Source organism: Pleurodeles waltl, chromosome 6 (genome assembly GCF_031143425.1).
Source record: "Pleurodeles waltl isolate 20211129_DDA chromosome 6, aPleWal1.hap1.20221129, whole genome shotgun sequence".
Lineage (NCBI taxonomy): Eukaryota > Metazoa > Chordata > Amphibia > Caudata > Salamandridae > Pleurodeles > Pleurodeles waltl.
Genome location: NC_090445.1, coordinates 1,422,197,466 through 1,422,212,920, shown reverse-complemented (window position 1 = coordinate 1,422,212,920; position 15,455 = coordinate 1,422,197,466). Strand labels below are relative to the sequence as shown.

General features: G+C 41.2%; 1 protein-coding gene across 1 annotated transcript in view; it reads left to right on the top strand.

Annotated features, from left to right (window-relative positions):
• The window catches only part of LOC138302144 (cysteine-rich motor neuron 1 protein-like), a 106,238-nt gene that overhangs the window by 27,508 nt on the left and 63,275 nt on the right, over positions 1 to 15,455 (top strand). Inside the window, exons 2-3 of the mRNA XM_069242507.1 lie at positions 6,981 to 7,142; positions 12,795 to 12,938. Of these exons, the coding sequence (XP_069098608.1) occupies positions 6,981 to 7,142; positions 12,795 to 12,938 (306 nt within the window). The remainder of the gene's footprint in view (positions 1 to 6,980; positions 7,143 to 12,794; positions 12,939 to 15,455) is intronic.

Genomic DNA, 15,455 nt, shown 5'->3' with positions numbered 1-15,455 from the left:
AAGGGCAACAAAGAAGACAGTCCTTGCAGCATGTATCCAAATCAGTGGCAACAACACCAGGGAACTTTTCAACATTGTTAAGGACTTCTCCAACCCACATCAACATCACACCCTCACAGGAGATGCGTGACTACCTGGCCCAGTTCTTCCGTGACAAGATCTCAACATATTCATAAACTTTGAACACCAACCCACACCTACAGACTTCTTCGACAGATATGCCATCACCGGTACTGACACAAACCACACACTGACCACCTGGAAAATCCTCCCCACCCACGACATCACCTCCACCATAAAATTCATCAACTTAGGAAATCCCACAGACCCATGTGCACATCGTCAGCTTTGGAAACCAAAGGATCAGCCAGGAACTTACCACCTGCAACATTTCCCAACACTTGGAAACTTGCCGAAGTCAGACAACTACTTAAAAAACCCTCCCCCAAAAACTACCAGCCAATTTACCTGCTCCCATTCCCAGCGAAGGGACTGGAAAGGATCATCAACAAGAAACTCATGGCATACCTGGAGCAGAACCAGCTACTCAACTTCTCCCAATCCGGCTTCCGCAGCAATCACAGCACCAAAACTGCCTTGATCGCAATCACCAATGACATCGGAACCCTCCTCAACTGAGGAGAACCAGTTGTTTTAATCCTCCACGATCTCTTGGCAGCCTTTGACACCATATCCCACCACATGATCATCAAAAGACTCCACCACATCGGCATCCCCTCCTCCACCAGAACCAGCTTCCACAGATATATGACAAGTGTGGCTGACTGGATGAGGAACAACTGCCTCCAGCTGAACACACACAAGACAGAAGTACTGATCTTTGGCAACAGCACAACACATGAACAACTCCTGGTGGCCATCAGTTCTAGGACCCGTACACACCCCCTCTGACAACGCCAGAAGCCTCAGAATTATCCAAGCTCACATTGAAATCACAGATCAAAACCGCCTCCTCTGCCTGCTTCCTAACTTTGTGCATGCTACGTAAGATCTTCAAGTGGCTACCCCTGCACACGAGATGCACCATGACACAGGCCCTCATAACCATCCAACTGGACTCTGCCAATGCCATCTAAATAGGAATTTGCCCGCACACCTCCTACAGAGATTTCAGACCATACAGAACGCTGCAGCCAGACTCATCCTCAATCTTCCTTGATGAACCCCCATCACACCCCACCTCAGGCAACTCCACTGACTCTCCGTACAGAAGCAATGCCAATTCAAGCTGCTGACCCATGCACACAAGGCTCTACACATCCAAGGACCCACGTACAATAACTACCACCTGAACTTCCACCAACTATTGAGAAGGCTGCTCTCTGCCTCCATTTCACTTGCCCATACTCCCCACATCTACCGAAGCAGAAGTGGAGGGTGCTCCTTCTCTCACATCGCAGTAAAAACCTGGAACAACTTCCCCTGCACGTCTGGCCCATCACCTCACTTCGGGAATGAATTCCAAATGGCTCTCAAGACCTGGCTGTTCAAATAAGCCTCCGGGACCTGCAAATGCCCAGATACCCGATCGGGTGATTATTCGCGCTTCATAAAACCTGATTGATTGATTGATTGATTGCACTTTACTAGCTAATTGATATGGAGGACAATAGCTACAATTGTTTTTGGGATCCTTCTTCTATGCTGTTTAGGAAAGTTACATAGATCAACAGCTATCCCACTGAGGTTGACTACTCATCTGTTTAGAGTGCAATCTACAATTAAGGATGTGCAGGAGGGAGGTATTTTACTAATAAGGAAAAGTGTATAATGAAGGATTTTTTTTTTTAAATGTTGTAATATGGGTAGTTTTTATATTGTTTTAAGGTATTACACTTAAGGTATTACATGTACCTAGGAAACTTGCAGTTTGTCAGTTTTATGATCAATTACTGTATTTCTTTATTGTAAAGTTGAAACAATAAACAATAAAAATAGGTTTTTCTTAATGTACAGAAATCACAGGACTCTAAGCACTAGCTCCGAGCCAATCATATCATTTATAAAATACGGATTTAATTTACTGCCCACCCTTTCCAGTTTGTACCTCAATCTGTAAGCGAGTCAGTAGCAATTATACGATGTCTCTGACAGATTAAGGCATAATTCAAAATAAATCAGTCCTTTAATGGTAAAAGTAGGTACATGAAACAATAACCTAAGTAATTTATTTTCTTTCACCTGGTTAGGCTTTTCATTGCTTTACTTGGAACTTTTGATAGCCACTATCATTGCGTTTGCTACCTAATCCAGACAGGTGCTGTCAACAGCAACTCTCAATGGTTGTCTTTTAAAAGGTAATTAGACCTGACATTCTTCCCAATAGATAAGGCAGCTTTTTTTGTTTTGGCAGAACAATTTTAACAGGTGAGTGAACCGTTTCTCCTCATTAGCATCAAAGGACTTTTTAAGACAACGTAGACATCCTGAATAGCAAAATCTTACTCTTTTATACATTTGGTCTGTATCATCCATGATTGGTATTAAAGTCTTAATAAAAACTTTTTTTCATTTTTTGCCAGAATACCCATATCATCTGAAGTTAGTGCACAGTCCTAAATTGGACCCGCATGGTAAATCTGACAAACGTTAAAGAGGTTGTGGGAAGAGGTCCTGATTGTCCCACATTTTGTAGTACTGGCTTAAAAACGTGCAGGTTCTGGAACAAGGTTTTCAAGGACATATTCTGAATCATGCGCTTTAGGGATACGCTTTTGGCACCAAGTGTGTTGTTGGGTTGGACACCAGAGGCAAAATGGGGCTGCAAAGGGTGCATGGAAAATAGTTATGTTCTCCTGGCAAACAATCCCTTCTGGACAAATTAGATGACTACCTTAGACTTTGGCAAATAATGATAGAGATAAATTCTTATTATGTTTCAGGTACCTGGCGGAATTTCCAGAGCAATGGAAGGCATTGCTCTGCTTCTTCATTAATGCCAGATTACTTAAACGCCTAAGGACTTTAAGAGTACTGCAGTTTCAACCTAAGGAGCAGGCCAGAAAGATAACATCCAGAGCTTTTGAGAGGTCCTAGAGGCCGACTTGAAAATACCTGTGTGCTTGTCTTTATTTATGATGTAATGCATCAAGAATCTCCCAGGGCTGGGAAATGGATATGGGGCAAATTACACTGTACTTCCAACATCTTTCTTGGGTGCTGTTGTCTATTTAAAAATAAAACTACATTGGAACCTAAAGTGGACCCTCTGTGATTCTGCCTTCACGTAAGTCAATTATTGTTCAACAGCTCTCAAGTACAAATGTAAGCTTAGGGACACAAGGGCACAGCCCAGCCCACCTCACAAAAACATCACAATGGTTGATCTTATCTTATCTTTCTGTTTTCTGAAATTCATTTTGTTGGCATAAGGACTCTGTGCAAATTATCACTGCTAACCAGTGCTAAAATGCTTGTGCTTTCTTCCTTAAACGTGTTAAAATTGGCCTACACCTGATTGGTGCATTTAATGTACTAGTGAGTCCCTGCTATAGGGTGCTACATGTACCCAAGGCCTGTAAATTAAATGCTACTCATGGGCCTGCAGCACTCACTGTACCACCCACTAAAGTGGCTCTTTATAATTTGTCTCAGGCCTGCCAATGCAGCATGTACTGCAGTTTTATACTGGCAGTTCGATGCTGGCAGTTTGAGCTGGCCAAATAAACTTTTTTCCAGACCTAAACCTTCCTTTTTCATACATATGAGTACCCCAATGGGAGGCCCTAGACAGCCCAAGGGGCAGGGTGGACTGTATCTAAAAAGTAAGATGTGTTTTTAAGTTTCACATATCTTGGTAATGAAAAATTCCTAAGTTCATTTTTCACTACCGTAAGGACAACCTTTCGCAGAGGATAATATTGGGTTACCTTATGGCATCAAAAAAGTGCTAACGTTTGATTGGGAACAGGTTGAAATTTTATGTTTGGACTCAAATGAATTGTAATTCAAAATCCCATTTAATGGTAAAGTCCGATTTTAAGTCACATTTCTGAAAATGCCACTTTTAGAAAGTTGGACCTTTCTTGTCCTAACCATTTGGTGCCTGCTGCCAGTACCCTGGGTCACATGACTGTGAATAGCTTAGCTGCTGGGCTTTTGGCATTCCTCCCAGACAGAGAGACACAAGGGGACTAGTGGTTGGCAGGATGGGCCATCCTACCAGAATGGCTGGGGGTGGAGCTGTTCTCTGTCCCAACTTACACTTCAAAGGACTGCCCCTGACCCTCACAAAAGAACCTGCCTCTAATCGTTTGACACAATATAATTCCTGGAGCCTTGGTGAGGTAAGGAAGGAAATTTCCAAAAACAGATGCAGGGATAGCCTAGAAGATTCCCCTACATCAAAGGCTGGCACCATGTATAGATATTGGACCCTCATAACAACTCTTCAGTACACTCTTGGACCTGTCGAAGATTTCAGAAGGACTATCTGGAGCCCTAGAGGACTGCCCAGCTGCTACTGGAAGGCTGCCGGGGTGCTTGAGGCTTGTCTTTCTCCTCAGAGGACTGATGTGCTGCTTGAGGCCTGCCTACTGCTTGAAGCCAGGACTACCAGAGTGACTCCAATGGCTAGTTGGCTGGTCTCATATGTGAGCTACAGAAAAATAACAAGCTCCAGAGGCCTCTAACCCTGTACCTGGCCCCCGCTGGAGTGAGTCCTAACTGACCAAGTAGTGCCCCCAAGACTTGGACCCTTGGAAGTGGTATTAGAGGTGCTGCTCCTGCCTAACCATAAACATTGGGGGCAGAAGAACTGTCAGACTAGGACCTACATGCCAGTTCATCCACCCAAGGTGCATCGCTGGTTGCCATGACTTTGCGGTAGCTCCCGTTACGTTCTTCTCTGCATCTTCAAACCCCATTCATTGGGACCTCCGTGGGACAGTATCCACCTTCATGGATCCCTCGCCGACTAGAGCTTGCAGCTTCATCTTGCTGGAGGTTTTCAACTTCCAAAATGTTGTCTAGGTCCAAAGGTAAAACTCTTCACCAGGCTCAATGGTGACAGACTTTCACTGGCAACTATGACCTTTTTGGACCTGGAAATCCAGCTTCTCCTACTCTGAGATTTTTCCACGACTTTGTCATCGGCTTCACCAAGACTTGATCCAGCACTCCCCAGTGATGACTCTTACTTGGCACATCCTGCTGCCTTGCCCAGCTGAACTCTACCATCTCCTGGACTTTTTTCCCAGAAATTTTCTAAGTTGACAGATAAGCTGCGACTGGGTCCAATCCACCTCATGTAGCCAACCTGCACTCCATCACGCTTGGCCCTAACTTTTGACTTTGCCCCAGTCTTGTGCGACCAGATACCTGTGGTTGCCACTTTGATCTTTTATGCACTAGATGTCCCTAACAACTTTAAAAATTCATAACTCTGGTTTTACTGATTGGATCTAATATGTATAGGTGTCATTTTATGCATTAAAATGTATCCTATTTTTCTAAATTCATTTGCGATTTTTCTTGAGTTGTGTTTTACCTTTATTACTGTTTGTGTGCTGCATAAATACTTTACACAGTGCCTCTAAGTTAAGTCTGACTGCCTTTGTGTTACACTACCAGAGGGGTTAATTTAGTGACTTTGTGGCTCACCTTGACAAGGATTGTGGTTGTTTCTTGAGAAGGGTTTTCACCCCCTCATCCAATAGCCCAGTTATATACAATGTCTCTTTGCAGAAATATATGGAATGCAAGCAGCTGTAACAGTTTCTTCTTCCTTTAAAGAAGAAGGCAAGAAGGACGTAGTTGTAAATGAAGAATGCAGAGCAGAGAAATTGAAACAACTCCTGTGCCTTTTTGTGTGATCAATGTTAAAAAGGTGTTTCCAAAAATACAAAATATTGCTATTGAGCACACACTTGTTAGCATTACTCAGCAATACCATTCAAAGAGTTAATTTTCTCAGTTCTAACTAAACACAGACACATACTAATGTGTTAATGTACTCATGTTATCACATAATCAGGCCTGCATTGTATGTTATGGAAAATCCCTGCAACACACAGCATGGCAATGAGTGCTTTTTGAGACCACATTTTTTTTTTCTTTCAGTCATTTTTATTTTATATTTGCATGGCACCGGCAGCTACCCCAATAATGCAGTTATTAAAACATGACAAAGGAAGCATTGATGACGCCAAAAGGCTTGCAGACAATGCCAATATTTTTTAGCTTTGCAAATACGTGTTTACATTTTCTTTTATCACAAATCATTATTTGCACCATAGTCTTTATCCTCCCAGTTTGACACACATGCTTGCTGTCTCCCAATTCATAACAGAAATTGGAATTACCTTAGAGCTTTTGCTACTGAACATTTAGGCCCTAATTACGAGTCTGGCAGTCCTAGGACCAATGCAGGCCAATGCAGTGGTCCGACAGCCACATTATGACCGTGGTGAAAGCGCCAAGGTCTGACTGCTGGCACTGTCACTTTTTCACCAGACGATGGCCTGGTGGTGCCGGCGGTCTTAATCTGCCAAGTAGCGCTGCCCTGGGGATTACAAGTCCCGTGTCTGCCAGTTTTTGCATGGCACTTGGCATGGGCAGTGCAGGGGCCCCATGGGCAGTCCAGTCAGGCTTTTCACTGCCTGCCTGCCCGACGCACCGCAACCTTGCTGTCAATGTTGTGGGTAGTTTCCCACTGGGCCAGTGGGAGGAAACGCTGTTTCTGCCTGCTGGCCCAGCGGGAAACTCATAATAGGGCTAGCGGGTGGAAAACAGAACTGGCGGTCTTCCGACCCAACGAGTTTGGCGGGAGGTCTCCGCCGCACGCCAATCTCGTAATGAGGCCCTAAATGTAATCCTGATAACTTCTAAATCCTTCTCCTTATTACTTCTACAAGATCTGTAAATCGTGTATTGTGTCTCCCTGTATTGTGATTTGTTGTAATAAGTAGAAATTGAATTACATAAGTAAAGCAGAACATGCCACTTTTCTTCCTGCACAGGGTTGCCTGACTACTCCTACTTTGTTGAAGAAGATGAAATTTGTCCTGAGCAACATGGCTGCTACAAGCGAACTGGCGTCTGTGACTGCTACACCAAAAACACCTGCATTGATGACTTTAGATTCAGCAATCACGACATTTGCTACAAACATACAGATGCAGGTAGATGCCTGAACATTGTTTACAGTTTTTACTTTTTACGTTTTACTGTACAAAGCTTACATTTAAAAATATACATATAAGTACAAAGGAGGCAATGGGATTGGGGAGGGTAAATGGCACAGTGCAGAATTAAACAAAAGTTACAGAAGGGCTAATTGTGTCATCTGGTGAATTGATCATAATCAGGCATGATAGCGACAGCAGGAAACTAACAGAATTACGTTTAGTGAAAGGGACAAAAATGGCTTCATTCCACAAATGTGACCGCAAGGTCTGATTTCTCCCATGAGTAGAGCAAGTGGTAAGCTCCAGAGACGAGGATTTTCTGTCAAATAAAGATCTTCCAGTAGAACGACCTGTGCGACAATATCCCAGTAAAAAATGTAATTCTTCTGGATGATTTTCCATTCCACGAAATCCTCCAATCACAACTGTACAAATTTACTTTGTATTTAAAATGGATGTCTTCATAGTGGAGGTTGTATGTCTGTGAAAGTGGTCTAATTGCAGGCATACTGAAAATCTCAGTTTATAACACAGAATTGCGACATATTAGTATTTTCCAGCTCCAAATAATTTAACATGCATATTTTACTAGAAGGTATTGTCGAGTATTTTAAGAAAAGTATGTTTTTTGGTCTTACATCAGGAAATCTGACTCGCATCACCCATAAAATTTTGCACTTTTATATATATTACAAATAACGTTCACGAAGACCACACACTCTCTTTGTAATTGATACTCTAGAAAGGGTTATGATTTACAAAAAAAGAACTACACAATAATAATTTTGAAAAATAAAACTGTTGCTTTTTTAAATAAAAGTACGTTTGGGTGGAATCCTGACCTCATTTGTAGAGTGACTTATTTTAAATATCTGGGCCCTGATATATTCTTTTTGGTGCAAAACTGCACTAATGCAGTTTTGCACCAAAAGTTTAGCACCGGCTTGCACCATTTCTGTGCACCAGCCGGGCACCATATTTATGGAATGGTGCCAGCCAGTGCAAAGGGTAGGCTAGTGTAAAAAAAAATAACGTTAGTCGGGTGGGGCTGGCAGTATGGAAGAAGGGTGTTTTGCACCAAAAATGGCATTAGGCAGAATAGAGCAAAAGAAAAATGACTCTAACCTGCCTAGAGTCATTTTCTGACGCAAAACCATCCATACCACATGACTCCTGTCTTAGAAAGGAGTCATGCCCTCCACTCCAATGCCCAGCACAGGGGACCAGAGTCTGCTGGGGATGGCCATTGCACCCTGTGTCATGTATGGGGGCCAATTTCAGGGCCCCCTATGGCACTTTAAAAAATAAAATAAAATACTTACCTGTACTTACCTGTAAGTACCTGGAATGGGGTCCCCCATCCTTCGCTGTCCCTCTGGTGTGGGTGGGGGTGTCCCTGGGGCCTGGGGTGGGCCCCTGTGGCCTTATTCCATGGTGTTTCACCATGGAAATAGGCCCACAGGTCCCCTAACGCCTGCCCTGAACCAGACGTTAACAAATGGGGCAAAGCAAGCTTTGCACCATTTTTTGACCCCTCCTCCCTCCCGTGCACCATTTTTGCACAGGAGTATTAATATGGCGTTAAGGCCATAGAGTCATTTGTTTGCACGGGAACGCCTACCTTGCATCTCATTAAGGCAAGGTAGGTTTCCACATACAAAAAATGGCTTTAACTCCATAAATTTGGCGCTAGATGGGCCTAGCACCAAAATATAAATAAGGAGTTAGTTTTGCACCGAATTAGAGTAAAATAAAATGACACTAATTCGGTGCAAACAGAGTATAAATATGCCTCCTAGTACACTGGCTCTGTCATGGGCTCCAGGCCCATCTCATGATACTGTTGGTTATCTTAACAACTAAATGGGAGGCTGATCTTATCCGGGAGTTATCGGACAAAGAAAGTTGCGTACTTACCTGTACTTACCTGGGATACCTGGGATGGGGTCCCCCATCCTCCCCTGTCCCTTTGATGTGGGTGGGGTGTGCCTGGGACTTGGGGAGGGTCTAGCGCCAAAGTATAAATATGGAGTTAGTTTTGCACCGAATTAGAGTAAAAAAAATAACGCTAATTCGGTGCAAACAGAGTATAAATATGCCCCATGGTGCTCACATTTGAAACTTCCACACTGATATCACTGTGAAATTGGGCCTAATTCACAATCTGCAATTTGAAATATGTTTTGTACTATTACAAAAGGTAAGTTTTACCCATATGTATATATGTGTGGTTCTCTGTCCTGACTGCAGATTTACAGCATATGCAACAATACCTTTTAGTAGTAAATGTGGGAAGGTCACCGGGGAGTGGACAGGAAAAAGGGATGGGATTAAGGAGGAGAAAGAGCTATTTATTGAGCATCAGGGAGGAATTTAGGAAGGGACGTCACACACCCACTGAAAAGTCAGCCAATTGCTTTACTTTAGGGTGGAGACATGTAACTTACACTTTTGTAGTACATTTACAGTCTGAGGGCCTGATTCACAAAGGTAAACATACAGTTTTATGTAAGTTTACTATTTTTCAAAATACACAAACTATTTGCAGAGTTCTACGACTCCGAATGCCCTTCACTCAGTATGCAGAATTTTTCACATGCAGACACTGTGCAACCATAGAGTATAACTCCACACATATAAGAATAGGGAGTGCAGAGTTGTAAACCTTTTCACATAGATAGTGAATGTCATTTGTAGTATGATTTGTAGTACTACAAAACAAAGTACAAAATTTAGTTTGCGAATCAGACCCTGAGTTTGTGGATACCAAAGGTAGTGAACTTACTCCAAAGTGTAAACGTATTCAAAAGTGTAAGTTATCATTGTGATTAATATATATTGTGATTTCATTTTCATTTAAAGGAAAACATTACCCATTCCCTGTAAGGTGTCCTATTTATAAGAAATCTCCCACCTCCTAAAGCTGGCATACCCTCTTTTAAAGCAGTGTATCACAAATGATATTAAAGCCAGATCATCACAGAGGAGGATAATCATGAAGAGAATGATGTGGCAGAGAAGGATTTCAAATAAGAAAGATAACCAGTAAGAAATTGGATTATTTCATTTGCGTCCATCTTCCACCTCACAGTCCCTATTCAATGACAATATACCAGTGTGGTACCAATTGCCATCACATCAAATATATATTCTCCAGCGTACACTAGGCTATTCCCATCGGAACATCAACATAATGTTGCAAAGCCAATCCAAAATGCTGACAATCATGTCAAGTGAATGAAGAACCTCCCTGTAGGAGAAGGAAATGTATTTTCATAGAGACTGATGGAGTCCATCTAAACTGTGTTTTGGAAGATAGAGCCTGGCAGGGAAGGAGAGACAGCACCATCTTGTGCTACATTTACTTTATCATTGTAAACAAACCTAAAACACACATGGCACATGTATAGCTCAACCAATGGCATGCCATCAATGCTTAATTTGAGCCACTAGTTGCTGTGTGGGGCACTGGCCCTTATATGTCTCCATCAGATGATTTCTGAGTACAACACACAGATCGGAAGACAGAGGAAGAGAAAGACGGCAAAACCATCACAAAGGGAGAAAGCAGGGACCTGCAAGAACGAGAGAAAGGGGCAGGGATTGTCTGGTACTAGACTGAAGACTACCATCCTTGGTATGTGGCTCGCTGACGTATAATTACCCAGGGAGCCAGCTTCTGAGCAGAGATTTGGGCACTGGAACCTTTTCTTTCACAAATTAAGCACTGCAATGCATATTGGATAGGGGATGAACAGATTTTTATAGAAAGGTAAAATGCACAGTCCCCCTTAACTGTCAGCCAGTGCCACCAACAGAGAGTTTCTCCATGGGCTGATGGAGGGTGACCTGCAGAACTAAGAGTGAGCTACATATACAGAGTAACCGCTATCAAGAAAGTTTTAGTACCCTTGCTGGAAAGCAATAGAAAAATGTGACATTAACTAATAGCTTTTGGATGGAAGGCTCCTGGGGTAAAATAGACAGTATTAAACAGAAATTCAACAAGTAGTACACTTGACCATACAGTGCAGAGACGTTTGTCTCAACCGAGACTGAGGATATTCCTCACTGATACTTTTATCATCTAAACTGCGTAAGAAACATCTGCACTAACTTTAATTCCATCATGGTGTTGGGATGGTCAAGGCTCTGATTTTGTCCAGCTCTCACGATGCAATGTTTCTTGGCCCTTCTTCCGAGTCTTTCATTTGTTCGCAGCTAATACCGAACGCCGCCTTCATTTTAGCCCATTCATGAAAGAATTAAATACAAGGCACTTTCTATTGCACATAGAATCTCTTTTCCGTCTAGGACTGTTTTCTATGTCCAATAGTTGAATGCGCTATCAACCAAATCAAACCATGCCTTTCTTTACTGATTTAATATCTTTAGTCCTTTATTTTAAGTTGGTCAGTGGTGTATTGGGGTATTTTCCAACCAAGGTGGTAAACCTTTAGAATGCTCTTCTGATTTTTTTCCCAAACAAAAGCAGCCATCTACGATGCAAGCAAAACATTTTCTGCAATGGGGACCCTTGAGCAATTCACACTTTGTTTATTTTGAACAACAAAAAGTAGGTAAGCCCATATAAAAGTTGGTTAGTTCGTATCTTGCTTTTCACAGTTCAAATCTAGAGTAACACATCAGTCAGGTTGTTGCAATCAATATACAGGATGAATCCCCTCGTTACAATACAATTGAATTGTAACAAGAGATTCATCCCGTGATTCTTCAGCTCGATGAGTATGTATATTGGCTAAACACATGACAATTAGGTCTTATAAGAACTTCCCTTAAGAATATCTGAAAAGGCTTGAGAAAGCCACAGCTACAAATACCACTAGGGGTCAAAACATGTGTCAGCGTTTGCTCCGGCGTTTGCTCACCTCTTATGTACTTCACATGAATCTTCATTCGTCTTGCACTCAAAATAAAATTTTCACTGGATGCAACGACCTGACTGTTTTACTCTAGATTTGAATTGTGAAAAGCAAGATGTGAACTAACCAACTTTTATATGGGCTTACCTACTTTTTGTTGTTCAACTTCACAGACTGAGGTCACTTTATAAGGGGTCCAAACCTCCTTGGTAACCCATATTGTTTATACTCAGGCATTGAGTAAGAAAGTGTTGGGCCCTTTCTGGATTATACACTTTGTTTATTTTAACCAACCCTGTTTTACCAATAATCCTTTTAGGTAGTCTGGCCTTACAATATAACACAACACAACATAGCATGAACATAACATATAATCTAATGTCATACAACATAGGACCATATCACATTTGTGTCTATAAATGATACATAAAAAACACACCAAGACTAAATAAACAAGTTTAACCTACCTAATCTTACCTGCACTAACCTGACCTAACCTAACCTAACCTAACCTAAAGTTCATCGTAGAAAACGGCTGGCTGGCTTCTTGTAGTCCTGATGCTTGCATGATACCTCTAATACTTCTCAATCAATCGTCCCAAAACTCACCCTAAACCACTAACCATCATAACCTTGCTTCATACATGCTCTCCTGTTCAATATTTCATAGTATCATTTCTCAAGACCTGCGCAATTGTATTTTGCATTTATATTGAAGATATTGCAGGAAGCAATTATATATGTAATAATTTGTTTTATCTAGGATATGATCCAGTTTACTTTGAAGGAATTGAAATCTGCTGGAACCAAGGATGTGAAATTAGAGACAAACGATGTCTTTGCGAGTTTGGTAAATGCAGAACTCAGTACACTTTCAAGGATCAGCAGCAATGCAAAGCCGCACTTGGTAAGATTCGTCACACTACATATTTGATGATGGGCAGTTTCTGTCCCAGATTACACATACCTTCATGGGAGGCATTTTGTAGTGAAAGGAACTTGTATAATTTTGGTTGCTACACCAAGCACATGCAAGATCAACATCTAAATCTAATAGCGTGATAAAAGTTAAGTGCGAACTACACTGTGGTGAGAATTTATCATTGATTAAGGGGGCAGATGGGCAACTGAGTAAAATTATTAAAAGATATATATATATATATAATAGTTCCATATGTGTGTGAGCCATAGAAGGATTAAATGCCCTTACTTTTGCTAAAGAAAAGGACCTAACATGCGGCTCAAATCTTATGCTATGTCTTAAACTGCAGTTCTCTTTATGTTATTTATTTCTTCTGTTGTATAAAATCTCAATAAAACACTTCTGAAAAAAATCATATATAAGTCACATACTTATAATTGTAATGCAGACAGAAAGGTCAACAACTTTTGGATAAAAGGTTGTGTGGGGCTCATCAGATGGTGGCTGATTTCTCCAGAGATATTGAGGGCAATTGAGGCTGAGGCTTGAGTTTTGTATTATTTTTTTCATTGATGGGATTGACCCTTTCCTTTTACTCACATTTGAGGGGAATAAGGAATGTGAAATCTGACAAAAGCCCCCATAGGTATTGGTAGGAGGTAGGGAGGGATCCTCCTGTGGTTGTAAGGGGAGATCTTGGAGGGAGTTGACGATGGTAGAGGGTTTGTATAATGAAAATTGACAAGATGATGAAGTATAGCAGCAAAAACCTGAGAACAGGAGGAGGTGGACAGAACACTAGAAACTGCATCCATTTTATAATAATGGAGGTCTACTTCATAAAGTGGCATAACTATTCATAGCATTATTTATTCTTCCGAGTGATCTAAGTAATTTGATTGAGGAGCAATCTCATCATTTCTTGGGTACAACTTTGCATCATTAAAACTAAAACATTTAAAAAATAATTTTCACACAATATTTGCACATTTTGCATATTTCAAAATAATGCTTTAACACCTATTTGGCTAGAACTATCAAAGACTATTTGGCTTCTAACATTAATTCAGCTACTCTCAATAGGGTGTGAGAATGTTCAAAGGCAGTTATTCACGGTGCAGCTGTCACTTTCAGTATTACTAGGGATAACAAAAAAGTTAAGCAAGACCATTCAGGGGAAATATCATTTACCCTTGAGTTGAAACAGGTATGTCTTCAATTAAATAAAATAATGTATCAACTTCAAGTCAAGATAATGCTTATAGCTAGCTTATCACTGTCAAGATGCGTGTTAGGAAAATAACTGGGACAAAGCTGCCTATGCTACTATGTTACTGAAATATTCCTAAAGGTTTTGAGAATAGCAAAAGGATGAGAATAGTTATCATCATGTAACCAAGGTCCAAAACACATTATTTGAAATGCTTATCACTAACCACATTTTATGAAAATGTAATGCCAGCTATTCAGTGCTAAACCTTCAGCCTTGGATTCTATCTGTTCAGATTTCTATAAAGTATTTTTAATGTTCAGGCACTCTTTCTATTATTGTTGTTTAACTCATTCAGTAAGGTAAGATTCCTCTCCTTCTTTTTTGTGGAAAGAAACTGTTATTGTTTTGTCAGAAAGACAAAGAGGCTGAATACAATCCTATGACCGCCAGCCCAGCAGTGGTGGTAAGACCACTGTGGCTGTGGCGGTCCCACTTGTACATTAAAAATTCAGCAGGCAGGCCCACCTAAAGACTGCCATCCTCACCAGGATCATAGATCCCGATGGGGTGACGGTGGTCGGACATGTAACCAACCATGGCAGCGCTGAACTCAGCGCGGCCTGGCTGATTACAACCCCGCTTTCTGCCAGCCTTTCCATGGCAGGGAGCCCATCATGAAAAGGCTGGTGGAAAGCCAGTGCAGGGGGACACAGAGGGACCGAGACTGAGCACAGTCTGAGTCCTTCTCCATTGCTTCCTTCTTGGGTCTTAAATTGACTATCCATATGGATAAAATGTTTAAAGTAAACTTTAAAACTTTATATATCTTGACTCTAGCAACTTTGCAAAAATGGAACAAGTTTCCTTTAGGAATTATTGGAACATACAATGTCATCAAAATGCCTATATTCCCTGCATTTATTTTTGTTCCAATCACTTCCACTGCCAATGCCCTCAACAGTCATTTACCTCCAGTTTGGTGCCAGCTGAGAGGAACTTCATGTGATAACATAAGAGGCACACATTTATGCCATACTCCCATCTTATGGCAGAATTCCTGATTATTATTTTTTTTATTTTTTATTGCGGAGTTATAATTAATTTGAATCTTCCCACAAATTGGAGTGTACAAATGGCAAAATATCAACAATTCAAGATATAAATAATAACCAATAGAGAGCTATTAGACATACTTAGATACAATAAGTTAGAAACAGATACAATGACAAATAAAAATGTTTTTCCCATTATTTAAAGGTTGAATGCCTTAAAAACCATACAATTGTTTC